A 23,033-nucleotide genomic window follows, 5' to 3' on the forward strand; every position below is an offset into this window, starting at 1 on the left:
GCTTTCAAATGGGCTTCGCTGACCCCTTCTAAAAAGCAAATGCTCTGTAAGGCTACAAATGTATTGTTAATGCTACTTATAATTACTAATATTTCTCCTCTCCTATTCATATTCCAGTCTCTAATTCTGCTTGGGTAATTTGGACCCTAGCTAACAGATTACTTAAAATGAAAATTGAAGAGCTGCTGAATAAAACGCTAAATAACTCAGAAACCTCAAATAATAAAAAATGAAAACCAACTGCTCTATCACTCTCTACATCATACTAAAAGTTATCTCAAAGGTAAACTATCCCTTTAATAAATTACCGTAAGTACTGTTTTAACAGAATAAAGAAAAAGGAAAATATTTTAGAAACTTTGAATTATTTGGATAAAATGGAGATAGCCTTTCCGTAATTCTGAGCTTTCTGCATAACAGGTTTCCGGATAACTGATCCCATACCTATATATAAAAATGAATGGCTTGTTCCAAGATTTTCAAATACATTCCACACTTACATACTTTTTCGGGTGTTTGCAAACATTATGTTGAATATGCATAATGAAAATGTATGCATTGTACATCATTTTCTATGAATAAAATTGGTGACAATTATAGGTCACAAGTTTAGCAAGCAGGAATCTGCAATGCATGGGTTGATGTTGTAAGTGTGTGTATAATGGTTGGATAATGTACTTTGTGAGAGGGGAGGAAACGGATTCGTAAAAGAGGTCAGGAAAAATAGTCAACATGATAAAAAGCAGTCATTTTTGCAAGACTGGGTTGTTAGAGTCTCCTTTTAGTTTCTAAAAACGTACAGGTTGGCAGCAGTGATCTAAAAACTATTGGGTACAGTACGGTGCATGTTATAAACACGTAGATCCCTACACTTGATTCCTGTCACTACTCACAATCAGACACAAAGAACAAATAATAACAGCACAGAACAGATGCAATCAGTGAGCATATTCTGTTACTGTACATGTAAGGAGTTGTTTATTAAAGATCGAGTTGTATTTTTCCCTGAAAAAGTTTTTTGATGGTAGTTTCAGCAAAAACTCAGAACCCGGATGTGCCCCTTAAAGGAAAACTAAACCCTAAAAATGAATATGGTCTAAAATGCCATATTTTATATACTGAATTTATTGCACGAGCCTAAAGTTTCAGCTTGTCAATAGCAGCAATGATCCAGGACTTCAAACTTGTCACAGGGGGTCACCATCTTGGAAAGTGTCTGTAATACTCACATAGTCAGTGGGCTCTGAGCAGCTGTTGAAAAGCCATAGACTCCAATGGGAGAAAAAAAAATTGTTGCTCGTCAAAAAAGAATTTTCACCCATAGACTGTAATTAGTGATGGGCAAATTTGCGGCGAAAAATTCGCAAAACGGCGCCGGCGTCTCGTTTTTGACGCCGGCGCCCGTTTTTGACGCCGGCGTCCGTTTTTCGGAAAAAATTTTTTTGACGCCGGTGAATTTTTGACGCGAATTTTCGCGGGCGTTTCGCGAATTTATTCCCTGGCGGCGAATCGCTCAAATTCGCCGCGAATTCGCCCATCACTAACTGTAATGCATTTTGGTAATTTCTTACCGGCAGTGAATTTTTGGCGAAGCAAAATGGATCAAATTTGCTTATCCCTACTGGCTTTTGCTCCCACACTTCTTCCTGTTACATTTAGGGGCAGATTTACATAGGGTCGAATATCGAGGGTTAATTAACCGTCGATATTCGACTGCCGAAGTTAAATCCTTCGACTTCGAATATCAAAGTCAAAGAATTTACCACAATTCGTTCGATTCGAAGGATTTTAATCCATCGATCGAACGATTTTTCTTTGACCAAAAAAAGCTTATAAAGCCAATGGGGACCTTCTCCATAAGCTAACATTGAGGTTCGGTAGGTTTTAGATGGCAAAGTAGGGGGTCCAAGTTTTTTTTAAAGAGACAGTACTTCGACTATCGAATGGTCAAATATTCGAACGATATTTTTAGTTTGAATCGTTTGATTCGAAGTCGAAGTTTAGTCGAAGGTCGAAGTAGCCAATTCAATGGTCGAAGTAGCCAAAAAAAACATTCGAAATTTAAAGTTTTTTTTATTCTATTCCTTCAGTCGAACTAAGTAAAAGTTGCATTATTTCTGGTCAGGTGATCTCTGAGGCAGCACACAGACCATCACAAAATGGTGGTTCAAGGGAAAAGATCTAAAGCAATATTTACTTAAATATCGATACCAGTTTGATAAGATTCTTTAATATGTCACTTAATATTAATCTGTTGCTTATTCATTTTGGGGGTATAGTTTTCCTTTAAACTTTGAGGGCAGAGCTAGCAGTAAAGAAAGGAGATGCTATAGCGTGCTGGAGGGGAGTGGATGGAATTCCTTCCTACTGCTTCAACCCCTCTCCAGACGCTACTTTTATCTAGACTTAACCCTGTAAAGTTAAAGTTTTGCCTGCTTCTTTCTTCACAGTAACAGCATTACTCCTAAATCTGGTACTGCATTCAACCTGCTGCTGTATGTGTTTTGCTGCTGTTGTACGTGACATTTACAATCTATTTACCCTTTGTGCCTGCAAACCCAGTATTTTACCTGTGTCTGGCGTGTCAATCAGTATCTGCTGAGCTCGAGTTCAGTACCCGCTGACTTTCACTATAATGTGCTTGGAGTGTTAGTAACCACGGACTCTTAAAGTGATACTGACATTAAAAATGATTATTCAAAATATTAATGTACATCAAAAGATAACTATAGCTCATGTTGATCGTTTTTCACTGATAGTTCTGCTTTTGTAAGTAATTGTTACTTGAAGTTCCTAAACCTGACTGTTTTGCCAACCTGACTGTCCCTTCTCAACATGTCAGTTAGAGTTTCTAATGCTAACAGCCTGCTGAAGCTCAAATATGGCAGCCCCCTCAATATGGGGGATCAGATGGGTAATGTAAAAGCATCTATAAATAGTTTTATGACAAAACTATAAATAGCATGCAAAGACAATATTATGATAGATGTAAAAAAAAGGTTTAATTCCTGATGTCAGTTATCTCTTTAAGGTGGCCATACACATAGAGATCCGCTCATTTAGCCATTTTGCCAAACGAACAGATCTCTCCCGACATGCCGACATTGAGGTGGGAAATATCGGGCAGCTGTGTGATTGGAGAATCTGATCCACCAGGTCTATGGGGTGATTGTATATCTATTTGCATATAATATATGGAATTTCTTTTTTTGTCTAAAAAATAGGCCCTAGGGCCCAACATTTGGATCATACAGGCAGTTGGATCGCAGTGCCGCATACAGGTGCGGATTTCCCCAGAGGGCACCCGTAGGCCAGCATCCTCCGGCGCAATTTTTTCAATATCTATTAAAGCCCAGTGTTGCAAAAAGTCAGAATCCAAAATTCCGCCATTTCAGACCTGCTGAGGATTTGTATAAGTCGATGGCAGAGGTCCCAATTCTGTTTTGAAGTTTCTGTGGTCTGTGCTGGAATTAGCCCGAAAATCTGACCATTTCAGGCTGTTTGGGTAAATATCTGAAAAATTTTGGATTTTTGGGAAAAAGACAGAAAAAATCGTGCGATTCGGGGGGGGGGGAAACCCAAACAATTGTACAATTCGGGTTTTATATAGATTAAATCAAATTGTTTTAATAAGGTAAAATTGGGTATTAGAATTTGGTGGTGTTTTTTTTATTTCAAAAATGAGATAAATTGGGGTTTTAGTAAATAGCCCTCTACCTGTTGGCCTGCTGGTACGTGCTACAAAAACATACTGTATATCAATATTGGTTACCAGCACCCGTTGATATGTTTTGTATATGTGGGTGACCAAGTGCCTGAAAATACACACTAACCCTGCCATTGCACTCACTTTTAAAATTGCTTATAGCTGAATGCTGAACCCAGCAAGTGCACTAGCAGAGATACAGTGATTCCATTGCTGGTAATTTTGGAAAATACAGTCCCACTTGCACTTTTGTAACTGTGAAAGGTAGTTGGGGGTGTTAAAACAAGCTACAAATCCACTATGTCTGATACAGGTATGGGACCTGTTATCCAGAATGTTTGGGCCGGAGAGTTTTCCAGATAACGGAATTTGGTTCTTCATGCATTAAGTCTACTAGAAATCATGTAAACATTAAATAAACTTAATAGGCTGGTTTTGCTTCCAATAAGGATTAATTACAATGTACTGTTTTATGATTACAGAGAAAAAGGCAATCATGTTTTAAAATCTGGATTATTTGGATAAAATGGAGTCTATGGGAGACTGTCTTTTCATAATGCTGAGCTTTCAGGATTTCCAGATAATGGATCCTTTACCTGTGTATAGCCACTTTAGCAGTACATTTTATTCTAGCTTTGTGTCTTTGCCAACCAAATATTTGTAGAAGTTAAAAGAAATTCTGTGGATGCCCTTGGTGCATTGTTCTTTTTAAATCCAGTAGAAGATGTTTCTTCCCCCAGGCAGAGATCACCAAATATACTACAACAAAGCCAGTACACAATGGCTGGGGACTTGAGCTGGGCATACAGCAAATGTTAGGCTTTGCTTTATTTTAATAACACATCTCAAAAAAAAACAAATAAAAGTCATAACTTGTATAAATCAATAAAAGGTGTTTAGACTGTTATAGAGGAACCAATCATATCCAGCATGTAGAGATACCTGTGGGCTGCTATAAATGGAAATGACGGAGTGCCTCTTTTTCTTTTATAACAAGGCAATAACAATTTCCTCAGTGTAAATTGGTCCTGCTGTTTTTGTCTTTGTTACGGTTATATTTTTATTGCACTAAAAGTTAAAGATCATCAACATAGCTGTAAATTCACGATAAATCAAAGTAAGTATGCCCTAATAAAGTATTATAGTTGTTCATTACAGGAAAACAGGTAGCTCCCAAATCAGCAACGTGTTTATATAGAGTTTGTCAGGACCTCAAAGCCGTAGGAGGATGTGTTGCAGTGTAGTGATGTTATGAAAATGGTTTAATGTTGCCTGAAAGCAGTTTGAAATACTGTGCAAAGTAGTGCAAGTTTTGGAAATAATATTATCGCTTACTGATAATAGTATTGGGACATTTTATGCTTCTTACAGGAATCCACTTTATGGTAGACATGTGACTAATTCTATTTCCTGGGAAGACAAGAAGAGTCACCTTGCACACTCTGGCCGTCCGCATTTTGCGAAACCTGGTGCTCGATGAAGGAGATATTGGCAGAATCCACAACAGACAAAGAAGAAGAAAATCACCGGCACAACATTATATTTCTAGCAGGGAAACCCTTGCTCGTTTATTTGCGGATGCAACGTTTCCGGCGTACAAAGGGGTACGCCCCGAAACGTTGCATCCGCAAATAAACGAGCAAGGGTTTCCCTGCTAGAAATATACTGTTGTGCCGGTGATTTTCTACTTCTAATTCTATTTCCTTTCTTTCTCTTTGGTTGGGATCCTATATATATGCACAGAGGATCAGAGCCAGGCTGTTTCTGTGATGGATTTAACAATGCCAGTGAAACAGATAAGGAAGCTTAACTTAGGTAAAATTATGGGATGCATTAAATTTAGAGGTTATATAAATAAAGCATATCTAAGGCTAACTGCACAAGGGGCATTTTATCATCTCTGTAATCCAGTTGGATTACCACAATCTTTTTCTAAAATTAGTCTCACATTTTCGGGGGGGCCCCCACTGTTATGATTCTGATATTGATTTAACAAGGCAATTATCACACATGAAAACCTACAGTATATCTTAAAAGAAGACTGCTGTTTAGACTGGCTCTTTATTTGAGAACTGAATTGTATTTCTATTACTGAAAAGAAAATAAAAAGCCTCCCTAAAGCTCTGTTTCATAACTCATAGGAGTAAGTCAATAAGGTTTGTTGCATTGGTATACTGAACCTTCTATACTGAACCTTCTATACTGAACCTTCTATACTGAACCTTCTATACTGAACCTTCTATACTGAACCTTCTATACTGAACCTTCTATACTGAACCTTCTATACTGAACCTTCTATACTGAACCTTCTATACTGAACCTTCTATGACCACAGGAGAACTTGGCATAAATGTCTCACTTGCAAATTAGCAATTAGATATCCAGTATTGCTGAATAATGTAGGAGGGATATAGCAAACCTCCCAATATTTTGGAAACAGAAAGAGGGACGGAAAGATTTGCTGTGTGGAGTGCGGCAACATTTTTGACCATGCCCATTTTGTGGCCACACCCTTTAAATACTATGTTAATTTTACAAAGGCAGGTTATGAAAGTTTGAACACATTTCTGTTGTTTTTATGTGTTGTTACAGTTTTGCTAATGAAGGTGAATTGCCCTTTAAGCTGCAAGTCACTGTTTATCTTAAATTGTTACAATTGTTTCTTTGCTTATCTTAAATTATTACAAAAGAATCTAAAGATCTGATGGGAATTGCCATAGGTAGGGAGCAGCAAAACCAATATGTGTAAATGTAAAAAAAAGAAACTGCTAATAACTCTTATGTTTTCTCCACTACCTGAGCTTGGAAACAGACTTCTTAGGCCAATTTTAGGCAGCACCCCTCTACTTATGCATACAGAAACAAAATAAAAAAAGATATTTGCCACACTCCCATTCCAGAAATGACATAAATATATATTTTATTACAAAGTTAAAAAACATTTGTGTTGAACTCAGTATGAGTCTAAACGCCTGACACATTTCAGGTTGGCAAACCTTTAATTACAGGGTAACAATGGTGGCACCATTACAATTTATAAACAGCGCAAGGAGAATGTTATACATTTGCATTTTCTTATAATTGTATTGTCTCGTTGAAAATGATTACTATTTAAACAGGAACCATTATGAAGAATGGGTATATCCAATATCAAATACACTTCAGTCAATCAATTTCATAATAACTAAATATAAGTTTAAACCATAGTGAACCCATATACATCATTTGTGAATTAAGAAGGCTTCTCAAAGGTAATTGTTTAATATCTCACCCCCCCCTCCTGAAATGCAGCAAATATCTTTTTTGGATAGGTAGGGAACCCCTTGAAGATTTTCTAGCACTCTAGCAGGACAGCTGATAAAAATGATTTTACATCTGAAAAAAAGCCTTTTTGTTCCAAATTTTTTTTTTTACTTGTGTGTAACATTCAAATACAACAATGTTATCTCCAGTGAAAAGGTATGTCACTGTTCTCTGATATATTTACAAATATGGACTCTACTTTTTATGCCAGCTCATACTTCTTTTTGTACTGACACAATATCCACCTACCCCCCTTGCAGGTGCACTGACCTGTCACTCACCGTATGCCATATATATAATCAAAACAGAATTAATTCAGTAGGACCTTAATGTCATCTACAGCACATTGCAGGCTACAGTAATAATAGATGAAACCATATATTGATGCACAAATAAAAATGCATGTATTGCTATTTTTGTGTTTATTGTACAGTAAAAAGAACATGCTGCTCACCCCAAGGGTTTGCCCCTCTAACCTAGCCCCCTGAAGCTTTTTCATAGATACAGTCCTGCATAATTTACTATAGTGATGGGAGATGAGATGCGATCTATTCTGTTTTTTGACAAGGTTGCAAATTCATGTATTTTCGGGGAAAGGGGGGGTGGTCTCACATCTGATATGTAAGAACTAGGTCAGTGATTTAACAGAGTTTAGAGAATGGTGTGAATGGGAATATTCTGAGCTAATAGCAAGTTGTTTTCTTTTAATAAGTGTCATTCATCTGTTAGAAAAGCAATTTGCATTTGGTTTTGGGAGTATGTTGGAAATTTCACACTTCATATCATTACAGGGGGTTAAGGTCTATTTATCTGCCTTTAATTAGACAAGTATAGCGGATAGCTAAACATGTTAAAGCACATAAAAATTATGCACCAATACGTTAATGATAATTAGTAATAATCACTGCTTATGGAGTATACTTTCCTTTTACTTCTGCAAAATCAGAAACTGGGCCATGCATTATTTACTTTATGCTGTTAACAAGGCACACATAGTTCATTGATCAATGCACATCCCTTTGCCCCAAGCCTTTTTAATCATTTTTTCCTACAAGTATATTCTATTTACACATAAGGGTTTAGTTACAGAGCTATGATTAGAAAGACACAGCCACCGGCTACATCACATGTCTTTTATAGTAGTCTTAACTATTTAACTTTGGTCATATTTGATAATTTGGCAGCTCTCTTTTTGGTGGTACTTTCATTGAAAAAATGCAATCGTAGCACTGCATCTTTAAAGGCTGACCCTTACACAGCTGTGGGGCTTTTATCTATCAAGTTTATGAAACAAGACAATGATTCATAGATACAGTAGATAATAGAGAATACCCACTTATAAAAAGTTTAATATTTTCTTGAAATCCTATAGCCCAACACCTAATGGAATAACTTTGATATATAACTGGGTGTATAGAAGAATTAACCTATTTGTCTTCCATTTTCATTTAAAGTTAGGTTTTGTGAATAGAGAATACATTAGAATTTATTCAAGGGGAAGTATACAATCCCAGCAATGGATAAAGTGTTGTGCAATTAATTATTCAAGATGGTTATTAAGGGGATTATTTATCGAAGATCGGATGTTAGAGTTTTTAATACCTCGATTGAACTCACAATTCGAATCTTATTTAAGAAAAAACTAGATTCTTTGAGTTTGAGTTGTGAAACCCGAAAATTCTAATTAATTGAGTTTTCTGCTGGAAAAAAATACGAATTTCTCTAATTATTAGAGTTTTAGGGCGAAACCCTCCAAAAAAAAATGAACATCATGCAGGCTATTAACATCTTCAAATGGTTCCTGGGACAGCTGCCATTGGCTCCTACATGACCTTGACAGGTTTTAGATGATGTATTTTCAGATTTGAGCTATTTTCAGGATCAGGGTATTATGAATCTCGAAAAAACAACGTTTTTCTTAAAAAAAAAATTGAAAAGTTCCAGTTTTTTTCCCTAAAGATGTGAGTTTCGACCAAAAAAATCAACTCAAAAACTAAAATTTTCATGGAAAACACACCTTGAACCTTAATAAATTTTACCTTAATAAATAACCCCCTACATGTTTCAGAAAACATTCTTGAGAAAAGTTTCTGGGTAGCCCTTTCATCCAATAACCACCATAAATATACTAGTCTATATTGTTGGATACCTACTCAGGGACTCCCAGTATTCTTATATAAATTTTGAATTTGTCCTAATTTAAATTCTAATAATAGGCTGTTATAGACAATTACAAGTAAGACAACTGGAATTGTTGGGAAACGGATAAAAAAAATTTCACTTAGTAATTGGTGACATTATTTAACATTATTTAAATCGGAGATCTCCTGTATCTCAGGAAATAATTTTTTTTTTTCATTGGTTTCCACCATGGTATTTTGCAACGTTCCGCACTGTTGTTCAGAGTTTTATTTATAGTGGACTCATAAACACTGACACTAGCTAATTCCAAAGAGGCCTGTAAACCTTTATCCATTAACCTGGTGTTCTCTGTGACTTCTTGGGGAATTGTAGGCTATGTTCATGGAATGAATTCTGTCAACTGATCTTGAGAAAAGTAAAACGTGTCCTGGATATTATTTGTACAGTTCAAATGATTTAGATTTGTTTTAAGATTTTCCAATGAAATGGTGTAACAGTGACATGCAGTGCCAGTTTCATGCAGTAAAAATGCAATGGCAACTTCATATTTAATGATCGAGACCACAAATCAGACCAGCTTCACATGCAAGTTTATAAATGGCAGTTTCAATTTAATGCATCAGAACACACATAAAAGTATAAATATAATGGCAGCATTACATTATAGGGCTTATTTACAAATGCAACAAATGGCTCAGATGGGTGCAAGGTTGAGTGCATTGATGATATTTTGGAAGGTATTTGCATCCATACATGCTCCTTTGCAACTTGCAGAGGGCAGCAAGCATTCTTCAGCCTGTTCTGAAGAATAATGCAAAATCATGTGATGGGCACAAGATAGAATGTACCCGTAATTAAGCTGGAAAAAAATGAATTTTTTTTAGTTGTGGTCTGCTTGTTGGAACATAAAGGTAAGTGCTTATTCTTTTAATGAGAACTAAAGACTTAATATTTTAAGTTCACTTTATATGATTGCATGACGTCACTTGCAGTTGCATGTTCTTCATTAGCCGATCTGATCTCGGATATCCAGTAGGCTACCGTTGGTTTGCACCAGCTGGAGTAATCTTTAAAAGTGTCACCTCTTATCAGAGTTGCTTCTTCAATTTAGCCCAGTGGTAGAGCATTTACTGGTATTTTAAAACGTTATAGGTAATGCAATCAACATATTCATATGCAGGAATTCCTCAGCACTACACTGAAAAAGTTGCTCGGATGAGTGACATTTTTTTGAAATTACCCAGTAACAATAGTCTTAGCTTTACTAAATACTGTATACGGATAGATGAAAAACATTTATTGACACTATTGATGGTTATAATAAGGCTCCGCTGGCGAATAAATGTCAGAGAATAAAAGCCAATACACTACCTACCACTTCCTGAAAGTGTACCCTGACATGACATGACGTACAGCCTGCCAGTACACACATAGGGCTAATTTCAAAACATAAATATTATTGTATGCATTTTTGAGCTGAAATCCAATGTGTATATGCTGATGGGCTGATTGCTTGCCAGTCAAAGTGCACACTTTCATGAAGCAGAAGAAAGCAGATCGGCTTTGCAATGGAGAAAAAGTCAGTCCACCTTTAGCCTAAAAGATATATCCTTGGCATATTCTGGCAGTGTGAGAGACAGGAATAACAGCTGGGGAGAGACTAGACCAGATCATATGAGCACATGAAGTGCTGATGAGGACCCTTTATTGGTCGAAACGTGAAGGGCACACTCATATTATATATTTTTGTATTTTGATTCAATGAATTTATTTGTTTTAATTTATTGGAGTGTGTGTTCACCTCTAATTTAATATTGCTATTATATTGGAGCCACTTAATGGGTTGCCTCTGGTGTACCTGCACTTCACTTATATAATCTGCAAATCAATCCCTATAGTCCTGGTCTAGAAGAAGGATGGGTCAGTGTCAACTACAGGCACCTGAAACTTGTACCTGCCGGAATGCCTAGCTTCTTCCCCAAATTGAGGAGTCCCTAGCCACCTTAAAGTGAGCCGCCTACTTCTCCTCGCTGGATTTGGCAGGTGGGTGTTGGCAAGTGGTGGTACAGCTGAATAAAAAGGCACAAATTAGCTTTTATTACCCCTATGGGTAAACTAAGGAATGGATTTCTGAATGGGACCCTTTGTTGTTTTTATTAATAGTATTTTTACTTGCTGCTGGATTTTTCTGTGCTCCAAAAAGGACACATGTTCTACACCATTCAGTAATTTTTGGAAAAACGTGATCATTAAATCAATCAACTGAATTTCCCTCTGGAGTCAAGTGACAGAAGAAACATTTCTTTGGAGATGACAAAATGGCCAGCAGGTCCTTTGAACATTTAATGGGCAAACACTGATTCCATCAAAACACAGCCAAACTGAACCATAATGACTAGAATAATAAAAAATTAATTGGGAAACCACATGTCAGCAATACAGCATATTCTATTGACGGTTTTATAATAAATATTGTCGAGGGTATATGAGGCTGCATCAGAATTAATCCCAGACCCGAACCACCATCTTTAAATTGCTGATACAGTACATTGCCTGTGTGCTAAAGCATAAGCTATGCAGATGTTATCTGATCCCTGATGCAACTTAAAAGTGAGAAACTGAAAAATAAAATGTCATATGTTCCTTTTATTTAGTTTATTTAGTTGTTTCAGTTTCTAATCTTGTACAGAGTGCTTAAAATATTGGGCCCTGTATTGTATGGCATGTTTCCCAAAATATGACAAATGGAAATATAATGCCCATAGAATGGTTGTTCAGTGTGTTAGAAGGCAGTGCAATTTGCAAATCCTGGGGCCATACGACTCCACTATCTCTACCCTTCTATTCAGAAAGTTGGCATTATCCTTACACCATAACAGAAATTACATTAAAAATAACAAATGAACAGGTCTTTATTTCTCTTACAACTGTCTTAAAGGGGATGTAAAGGCAAAAAACTAAAATCCCATTTTTACTTTCTTTAATGAAAAAGAAATACATCTTCAATATACTTTTTTTTATAATAATCTGTACCATTTTTATAATAAACCTGATTTTATGCAGTGAAATTCTCCCTTTGTTTTACTTGCTCTGACAGCTGCAGATAGGAAACTTCAGACAGTCCCTAGCTGCTCTGCAGGGAAAGGATCATACTTTAAAACTGCAGGGGAAACCCCTCCACCTTACTTCCCTGACCTTGAGCAGCTTTGTTTGTTTCCCTTAAAAGCAGTGTAGAGTTTTGTATCCACAGACCCAGTGCATTCTGCATATTCTGTGTATTAATCAGTCTTGCTGTATTAGCTTCTATGGCAGATATTATTTGACTTGTGCTGTTTTGATAATTTATGATGATCCTTAAGCTTTAACCTCCCAGCTGAAGCCTAGACCACACTGAGCATGTGCGTAGTCTTGGTCTTGCAAAGATGTTTAACAATGTTGCAAGATGATGATCCCATGATGAAAACATAAATCATTTGTTTTATTAGGTTTCTGGTGCAAAATATAGCATTTATAGCATTATTCTGTTTTAGACTTTAGTTCCCCTTTAAACCCTACATAACCAGTCTGCACTACATTTTGTTACCAGGTAGCTTTGCTGTTTCACAGACTAAGAACTCACAAAAAAGCATAGTGACACCTCTCTCATACAGAATACAAGAATTGAAGATGCAGAGAACTACTAACATTTGTTTACAGTGACTATATACAACCATTCTTATAGAATACATAATTTGTACAGAAAGAAAAAAGGCAAAGGCAGCTGCCATTGCTGCTGGCAGGAAGGCTTGTTAGGTAATATGTTTACCTGCTGTTACATATAATACCTCTATAGGTTCCTGTGTGCCCTATAGCAGCTCTTTGGCATTCACAGGGTTATTTTTGTCAGTCTTACATTTTCTTACTGGTTGTTGGCTTGTAAGGAGTAGATATTAGAAATAGTATATTATATGTAAATAATATTATTTCCAGTTCAGTCACCAGGTGGCGCTGTTAGGTAGGTGAATTCCCCCAGGAGACATAATACAAGGAATATAGTAATGGGCCACTTCCTCTCTGGCTGGTAAGAAGGTAGAAGGAAATGACGATAGGGAGCCTGTTACTTGCCTCATCAGTGGGGTACCTAGGGATGTTAATAGTTAGGGTTGATAGTGCTAGGTTATATTTGTGGAGCTCACTGTAGGCAGTGAGAGGTAGTGGTAGGCCGGTTAGTTGAGCTGCTGAGGCTCCAACAATGAGATAGAGAGGTATCAGTTCCTTCTGGACACCTTGCCAGATAAATGATCCAGTGGAAGAGGGAGCTAGGTTACGTAGAGCCTAGCCCCCTAAATGCAAGACTAACCCATGTGCTAAAAGTATGTGGAGTACAGCACCCCTGACCTAAAAAAAGCAGCAAGAAATTATGCAGTAGGCTGGGTCCCAGCAGCCTGGAAAACCAGCCAAATAGTGCAAAACTTAGTGGGCACCATGTTACCGGCTAAATATATAAAGTAGTTGTTTTTGGGAATTTTGAATACACTCCATCATTTGAGCTTAGGAAGTCACCAAGATGGAACATTTAGTGAGTTAACTACTTAATGGTGCTTTAGATAAAATTGCTATGGTCTGTGGCAGTCACTGAGTTGCCAATTTTATTGATAGATGTACAGTTTACAACTAAATAGTGCTTATAATAAAACTATTAGGGTCTGCTTCTGTAGACTAAGCATTGGTTCCTATAGTGAACAGCCTCCATAATCATTCTAATCTTTACTGAGTAGATACTCCCTCCCTGTCCAATATGGATGTTTTTAAAGGAAAACTAAACTCTAAAAATGAATATGGCTAAAAATGCCATATTTCATATACTGAACTTATTGCACCAGCCAGGGCCGGGCTTACCAACTTCGGGCCCAATTGTAACCAATTTGGCTGGGCCCCTTCGATGGAATTTTGCTGCCTGCCACAGGGTTCCAGGGAGGGGTGGCAAATAGTGTCTGTTTTTCAGCCAGTTGAGGTTGGGGGCAGGCTGGGCAGCAGAGAAACAATTGTCCCTCATTTTCTAGGCTATAGTACGTGCACAAAAACAAATTATTTGTGCAAATGTTGGTTACTAGTGTAAAATGTGTGTGCAGTACTTGATCCCAACTAAGATATAATTAATCCTTATTGGAAGCAAAACCAGCCTATTGGGTTTATTTAATGTTTAAATTAATTTCTAGTTAAGGCATGAAGACCCAAATTACGAAAAGATCCGTTATCCGGAAAACCCCAGCTCCCGAGCATTCTGGATAACAGGTCCCATACCTGTATGTATATATATATATATATATATATATATATATATATATATATATATATATATATTGATCAATAGAACAAAAAAAAGATGTTTGTCATAAACAATAGCACCTACTGTTGTAATTATATTAAATAATTAAAAAAAATTTTTTTTAAAGATATTTGAAAAAATATATATATACCTGGGAGTATGGCTGGTCAGGTCTGCTTATGCCTGTTTCAGCCTATAAATCATATGGGCATATATTTGGCTGCAGCTGATACATTGATCAACGTCTACACTGTATATCTGAATTTATTTCTTTTTGCAGTTCTCACTGATGCTTGCCAAAAATAAAACAATAAAAGTATATATTCTTAGATATTTCATACTTGGCCTCTGACAAACGTACTTTCAAGCTGGAACATGAAACTTGTTACACTTTTTGCAAAGATAGAATTTTGTGGGGCATATTAATCAAAGTTTGAAGTGAAAATTGTATAGTAGAGGATATTTGGAAGCGTTATCTCTTATTTATTATTTATCATTATTGTTCTTTACTTATAGAGCTCCAAGATGTTTACTCAGCGATTTATAGTCCCTGTCCCAGTGGAGCTTACAATCGAGCTTACAATCGATATCCCTACCACATTTATGAACAAAAGTTATACCCCTCTTGTAACTATGTAAAAAAAACTGTTAAATTAAAAAGTACATAAATCTTATGTTGATACACAGTAGTAGTGTTTTATTGTACAGATAACCTCAGATAACATTTTGTATGTGTAATGGATTCTGCAAATATCATTATGGATAGAAAATACTGTTCTAGATCCAGGATGATCCAGCTCTGTAATATGTGGAGGTTCATTTCTACTACTTCTCTACAGGTGGAAACAAATACAAAGTACAGGTATGGGATCCAGATCCAGAAACCTGTTATCCAGAAAGCCCGAATTATGGAAAGGCCGTCTTCCATTGACTCCATTTTATCCATATGATCCACATTTTTAAAAAAGGTTTTTTTTTCTTCTCTGTAATAGTAAAACAGAACCTTGTACTTGATCTAAACTAAAATGCAATCAATCCTTATTGGAAGCAAAACCAGCTTATTGCCTTTATTTAATGTTTACATGATTTTCTAGTAGACTTAAGGTATAAAGATCCAAATTACAGAAAGATCTGTTATTGGGAAAACCCAAGGTCCTGAGCATTCTGGATAACATGTCCCATACCTGTATCATATATTAGTCGACTATTTCAAAGCAGACCCTGATTTTACTTGCTAAAGCATTTGATACAGTGCCACACAGAAGTTAACTGGTTAAATTAAGGAATGTTGGCCTGGAACATAGTATTTGTACCTGGATAGAGAACTGGCTAAAAGATAGACTACAAAGAGTGGTGGTAAATGGAACATTTTCTAATTGGACCAGTAATGTTAGTGGAGTACCACAGGGCTCTGTACTAGGTCCCTTGCTTTTCAACTTGTTTATTAATGACCTGGAGGTGGGCATTGAAAGTACTGTTTCTATTTTTGCAGATGATACTAAATTGTGCAGAACTATAGGTTCCATGCAGGATGCTGCCACTTTGCAGAGTGATTTGACTAAGTTGGAAAACTGGGCAGCGAACTGGAAAATGAGGTTCAATGTTGATAAAAGCAAGATTATGCATTTTGGCAAAAATAATATAAATGCAGGTTATTCACTAAATGGCAGCGTGTTGGGTGTTTCCTTAACTGAGAAGGATCTAGGGGTTTTTGTAGATAACAAGTTGTCTATTTCTGGGCAGTGTCATTCTGTGGCCACTAAAGCAAATAAAGTTCTGTCTTGCATAAAAAAGGGCATTAACTCATAATATGCCTCTTTATAGGTCCCTAGTAAGGCCTCAGCTGGAGTATGCAGTGCAGTTTTGGACTCCAGTCCTTAAGAGGGATATAAATGAGCTGGAGAGAGTGCAGAGACATGCAACTAAACTATTTAGAGCTAGTTAAATTATGAGGGTAGACTGTCAAGGTTGGGGTTGTTTTCTTTGGAAAAAAGGCACTTGCGAGGGGACATGATTACACTTTACAAGTACATTAGAGGACATTATAGACAAATAGCAGATGACCTTTTTACCCATAAAAAGACACACTGCACCAGAGGTCACTCCTTTAGACTAAAAAAAAAAGAACTTTCATTTGAAGCAATGCAGGTGTTTCTTCACAGTCAGGACAGTGAGGTTGTGGAATGCACTGCCGGGTGATGTTGTGATGGCTGATTCAGTTAATGCCTTTAAGAATGGCTTGGATGATTTCTTGGACAGACATAATATCAAAGGCTATTATGATACTAAACTGTATAGTTAGTATAGATATGGGTATATATAATTTATGTGAAGGTATGGAGGGGAGTGTGTATGGATACTGGGTTTTTGTTTGGAGGGGTTGAACTTGATGGATTTTGTGTTTTTACCTGATTTAACTATGTAACTATGTAACTAGGGGTAGGAAAAGTGGGATGTACCTAGACTCCTCATACTTTGGCCGGCGTCAGCAAGCATGGAAGCTCACTTCCATGTCACTCTAGCACTGTGCATGTACACTTAATAGTGTGTGGCTGGTTGGGGACGAGCTGGCTGCCCGGGTAGCCTAGGGTGCCGGCGGGCTAAGCCTGGCACTGTTGCACTCCATTTGTAACTAGCTCTTATAGACTCCAGTCATAACTGTCCTTGTAGTCTCTGTCTCTCACAGATATTTTGATGGTACTCCTAGTAAGCTTCTAATTTTACTATATTTTTTTAATTCTCCAAAATTTTTGAATTCTAAACCTATTGATCAAGCATCAGAAATAATTTTATTCCTGCTGGAGGGGGAAACTCAATCATGGGCAGAGAACTTACTCAGTTACAAGTCCCACAGTGATCTATGATACTGCTCAGTTTTTGCTGTCTGTTTTCTTCCCAACAGCAGTCGTCTCCAGTTCCAGAGGCCGGCCACCCTGCAGCAGTTTGCCTCAGTTCCAGGGCTGACTACCCAGCAGCAGTCTGCCTCAGTTCTAGAGCCAGTTTCCCAGCAGCAGCCTCTGCCCTCCATCCCAGAGCCAGTTTCCCAGCAGCAGCCTCTGCCTTCAGCTTTGGCTGTGCCTCAACAGCCACTGTCTTCAGCTCTGGGGCAGGCTGTGCCTCAGTCGCTATTGTCTTCAGCTCCAGGGCTGGCTGTGCCCCAGCAGCCCCTGCCTTCAGCTTCAGGGCAGGCTACTCAAAAATCTGCTTCAGTACCTCCAAGAGAGTGTCCTCTGCCATGTCCAGTGCCCTCAGGCATGCGGCTTCTGCCGTGTCTAGAGCCCTCAGGAGAGGGGCTTCTGCCATGTGTTAGCCTAGAGACAGAGAGCACCCAAAACTTCTAAAACTCAGGACCCATGAGGGTGCCTGTGCCTGCACTCCAGCCTGTTTCGTGGGCACCCATGAGGGTGGCACTGCCTATGGTTCCATTTGTCTCTGGGTATGCCTTTTATTCTGTTCCCTCTGCATCAGTTCCCAGAGGGCATGATTTACTATGTAAAACTTTGGGTCTCCTAGGTGCCTAGAAGTCACCTTGTGAGGAGGGGGGATAATGTTAGGCTGGGGTTTTCTGACTGCTGGCCCTAGCCATCGGGCCAGGAGAGCAGCTGGCAAGTTCTCATTTCTGCTCTTCTTGTTCTTGCACCTAGTCCTGTCCTAATTCTGTTCCTGCTCCTGGTTCCAGCCCAGTCCTCCTGCTCCAGTCCTCCTCGTCACCCCCCCCCCATCCAGACCTGGTTCTACGCCCGCACGATCCTGTTCTGGTCCAAAGTCTTCGCCCTAGTCCTCCTGCTCCAATTTTCTTCATTATAGTTAGTCCCAATCTGGTTCTACTCCCCCACTGTCTTGTTTTGTCTCAGATTCTTCACCTGCTCCTGTTCCTGTCCACACCGTATCAGCTCCTGCCTGAAAGATTCACCTTTTCCACCTCTTCCTCCTTAGTGCCCCCTACCTATCCCTGACACTCATGGAATTTGCTAAGGTGGCATATTTTTCTGCCCGATGCTATTTAAAATTGCCTTGGTATATAAAACTATTGGGACCATTCAGGCCACAATTATTAAGGTACACTACTACTCACTGCATCACATATATTCAGCACCGTTGTAAATGAGCCTTCCATTCTCTTTGGGGTCTCTGTAATATTTAGGGATGTAGCGAACAGTTCGCCTGCGAACTTGTTCGCGCGAACTTCGACCGTTCGCGTCCGCCTAATGTTCGCGAACGTTTGGGAACGTTCGCAATTTGAGTTCGCGACCATTCGACCGCTAAAATCGAACGATTTCCATTCGTTCGAACGATTTCCATTCGTTCAAACGATTAAAATCCCTCGACCGTTCGATTCGAATGAAAATCCTTCGATCGAACGATGAAAATCCTTCAAACGTTCGAATCGAACGAAAAATCCTTCGAACGTTCGAATCGAACGATTTTGCGGGTGTTCGAAGCTCGCGAACGGTTCGCGAACCGTTCGCATTTTTTGCCGGCGTTCGCGAACACCAAAACGGCGGTTCGCTACATCCCTAGTAATATTTACTGATCCTTAAGTCCTATTTTTTCCCCTAGCAGAATACCTGTTAGCTATAGGTGGCAGGATATGTCAGTTCCAGTTTAAAAGCATACTTTTTATACTGTCAAACTTAAAACAGCAAAGGTACAAATAAATACTTTAAGTAACTGAACAAAAAGAAAGAATAAGCTTGATTTATAAACATTGGCACATTCCCACCAGTCCTTCTTACAATCAAATGGCACAATGTAAAGACCCTTCCACACATGCTTACATATGTGTGTAATGGAAGAGATGGGACACCCATGGAAACAAAATATAGTTTACACACATAGTACCCTGGTTTTGATAACACCTTTTTCACCGGTGCTGCAAATAACAAGAACACTTAACATTAAAATGTGATCAGAAAGGCTTACAACTGTACCTGCAAAAGCCTGCCCCCCCTACTTCTTTTCCCACACACATAAACACCAACCCATTGATTTTAGCTGTTACTTCATGATTCTGTACATACAACACTAATTGCCTTCCTTTAAAATTCTGCTGACTGCAGCTGTCAGGAACAAATATGAAAAGCTATAAGATTTGCAAGCGTTATATAATCAAAGCAGAATTAGAGGGCTTTTTCAACCACCCTAGACCACTGTATTATAATAGTGACTTTCTTTAAGTTACCTACTGAAAAGATAAAATACAAAATACTTACATTAGACGTGTGACATGTCCAGGAAGGGCACCACTCACAGTCTGCACAGTCATACAATAGTACTCCCGAAATAGTCCAATACACTACTGGCATACCTGCATATATAAAATATAAGATTAGTCAATCATTTAATGTAGATGTGGCTTGCAGCTATCACTAGAACCAATAGACATAGCCAGGCTGTTCCTCCTCTACTTCCTTAAGCATAATGTCAAGGGTTAAATACCTCTCCAATTACAGAAAAAGATAGTTTGCAGTCTGCTGTGACATGAAAGTGCCCACCATTCGAAGGTACATATATAACAGACAATTAACTCCACTTTATCTCAGTGAAAGATAGAGATCACAGCATAGATCAACACAGCAGTTTTAGATAAAGCTTTATGAAGCAACAAGATCACCTTGGCAGTGTGGCTTTCTTCTATTATTTCAACTGCAACTTCTATTTTTCTCCTTTATTATATATGCAACATACACAGGTGAAACCAGTTATTTTGCTGGTACTTTGGTTATATACTCAAACTTCTTGTTCTAATCTTCTACCTGATAAAAAATTACATTTAATTACATAAGTGAGCATTGATGCACCTCTGAATTTGGAATGCAGGTGCTAATAGAATAGCAAAAAAAACTGTACAATGAAAGGAAATATCAAATCCCATTCCAAATAGATACATTTTATTACATGCAACACTTTGGGGGGTTATGAAATTAAAGGTGCAACGTTTGCTAGAGGTTCAATCACCCATAGCAGATAGAATTTACTCATTGAATGTTTAAAAGCACCTTATTGGTTGCTATAGGTTTGCACCAGGCAAACATTGGGCCAATTTCAATTCAGTGAGAAAAAGTTATCTCATGGTTTATCACATGAAAAGTCATGGCAAGATTCAATTCGAAGAGAAAAAACTTTTCTCCTAATTCAGTTCCAGTTTTTTCCCATAGACTTCAATAGTTTTCACGTGATAAACAGCGAGATAATAATCTGATAATAATCTGAATTGAATTGCATCTCAAATTGAATCTCATCCATGACTTTTTAGGTGATAAACCTTTTTCTCCATGAATTGAATCTTGTGCCCTTTATTTCATATGAGGGTTTGTGTTTTCCGCTCTGGCTTATGGGTTTTTAAGTATCAATTTGAAATTGTCGAGAAGCTCTAGTCCTAATCAATGGCTCATTGTTGTTATACTGTTTGTGCAAGTGCTATATATTTATGTCCTTCACAGCAACAGCCCTTGCAGAAAAAATATTTAGGGGGCCCGACACAGTCCCACAGTGTGCACATGTTTGACATCTCCCTGGATATGTGTATTGTGCAGCTCAACTCAGGGTACAGTTTGGGAAGGGAATCACATAGACATTGCTTGTTAGTATAGAAAACTGAAGTCCTATTGTCAGTGGCTACCTTCATTGTGCCGGGCCACCCTGCAAAAAATCTTCAGGCCCCTCTGTGACTGCAAGGTCGGCTTTATGGTGGTTGTGCTATAGTTTACTGTATTAAACATTAGTCATACTTTTGTTGCAAGTCTAAGATTACTGTGTACATGCAAACATGGTCCTACACAACAAATTACATCAATTAGCCATCAGCAGAGGACCAAAGCTTCATAGCAGGACTGTAGTTTCATAAGAAGCAGCCAGGACTGTGATTGGTTAGCTTCCACACTTAATACTGGATAGGCAGTGAGTAGAAAGAGAGGTATAAAGTGAATAAAGTAGAGGAGTTCCATGACCATATAAAAACTCGAGTCCGAATACGCAATATATGTTGTACGGTAATGTGTAAAAAATTTAAGCATTTATTCTGAAAATGTACAATATAGTTGTAGTTGAAATGCTAAAGACATGTCATGCCAAAACCTGTTAGATCAGAGGTCCCCAAACTGTAATGCTGACCTCCCTTACCTCCCAGACTATTGATTTACAAGTCCATTATCATGGCCAGTTAGGGCGACATTTGGGATCAATTCTGATTTGAAAGTCTAGTTACCGTTGAAAGCCGGATTTGCAAGATAACTCATAAAGCAATGTTTCTATATAACTGTAACCTTGGTATAAGATAAGGAGCCCTGATTAAATAATGAGTTGGGGTAACACTTAGGGGCACATTTACTAAGGGTCGAATATCGAGGGTTCAAAGGATTTACCGCAAACCTACGATCAAACGATCCTTCGAATCAAACTATTCGAAGTCTTTTAATCGATCGATCGATTAAAAAAACCTTAGAAAACTGATGGGGAAGGTCCCCATACGCTAACATTGTAGCTCGGTAGGTTTAAACTGCCGAAGTATGTACAGTAGTCTAAGTTTATTTTAAAGAGACAGTGCTTCGACTATTGAATAGTCAAACGACTTTTAGTTCCAATCGAAGTCGAAGTTGAAGGTCGTAGTAGCCTATTCGATGGTCGAAGTACCCAAAAAAAAACATCGAAATTCAAAGTTTTTTTACTTCGAATCCTTCATTCGAGCTTAGTAAATGTGCCCCTTACTGTGCATATGCCCTACCAATTATTTATAATGAAATTATAAGATAGCAAAAAGTTAAGGGGAGACATAAAACCCATTTGCTGCATAATAAGAACTCACTATATGATATACACTAGAGAATGCAGTTTCATTATATGAATTAGATATATTATGTTACTGATTTTATTTGCAAGATTAAAAATCTATGTATATTACCCACCCACTCCTGTGTCCTACAGTAGGTAATGCACCAGCCTGTCTCACCCCCGGTGCATCATTAGAATAGTAACTGCTCCTGAGAGTAAATAAAGAGATAAAGGGTAAAAGACAGCAATTAAAAAAGAGAATTAAAAAAAACTTTAAAGGAAAACTATACCCCCAAAATGAATACTTAAGCAACAGATAGTTTATATCAAATTGAATGACATATCAAAGAATCTTACCAAACTGGAATATATATTTACATAAATATTGCCTTTTTACATCTCTTGCCTTGAGCCACCATTTCGTGACTCTATCTGTGCTGCCTCAGAGATCACCTGACCAGAAACACTACAACTCTAACTGTAACAGGAAGAAGTGAGGAAGCAAAAGGCAGAACTCTGTCTGTTAATTGGCTCATGTGACCTTACATGTGGTTTGTATGTGTGTACAGTGAATCTTACGATCTCAGGGGGCGGCCCTTATTTTTTAAAATGGCAATTTTCTATTTATGATTACCCAATGGCATATACTACTAAAAAAGTATATTATTATGATAATGGTTAATTTACATGAAGCAGGGTTTTACACATGAGCTGTTTTACTAAGTATCTTTTAATAGAGACCTACATTGTTTGGGGGGTATAGTTTTCCTTTAAATGTAACAACAGGGAGGACATAAAGAAAAG

The 23,033-nt window shown here is 37.9% G+C and overlaps 1 protein-coding gene across 3 annotated transcripts in view; it reads right to left on the reverse strand.

Moving 5' to 3' along the window:
• Positions 1 to 23,033, reverse strand: part of grik4.L (glutamate receptor, ionotropic, kainate 4 L homeolog) — a 344,981-nt gene that overhangs the window by 226,204 nt on the left and 95,744 nt on the right. For all 3 annotated transcript variants that reach the window (XM_041569223.1, XM_018225767.2, XM_041569222.1), the window contains exon 2: positions 19,673 to 19,767. In XM_041569223.1, the coding sequence (XP_041425157.1) occupies positions 19,673 to 19,725 (53 nt within the window). In that variant the 5' untranslated portion in view covers positions 19,726 to 19,767. The remainder of the gene's footprint in view (positions 1 to 19,672; positions 19,768 to 23,033) is intronic.

This window comes from Xenopus laevis, chromosome 7L (genome assembly GCF_017654675.1).
Source record: "Xenopus laevis strain J_2021 chromosome 7L, Xenopus_laevis_v10.1, whole genome shotgun sequence".
In the NCBI taxonomy this organism is placed as follows: domain Eukaryota; kingdom Metazoa; phylum Chordata; class Amphibia; order Anura; family Pipidae; genus Xenopus; species Xenopus laevis.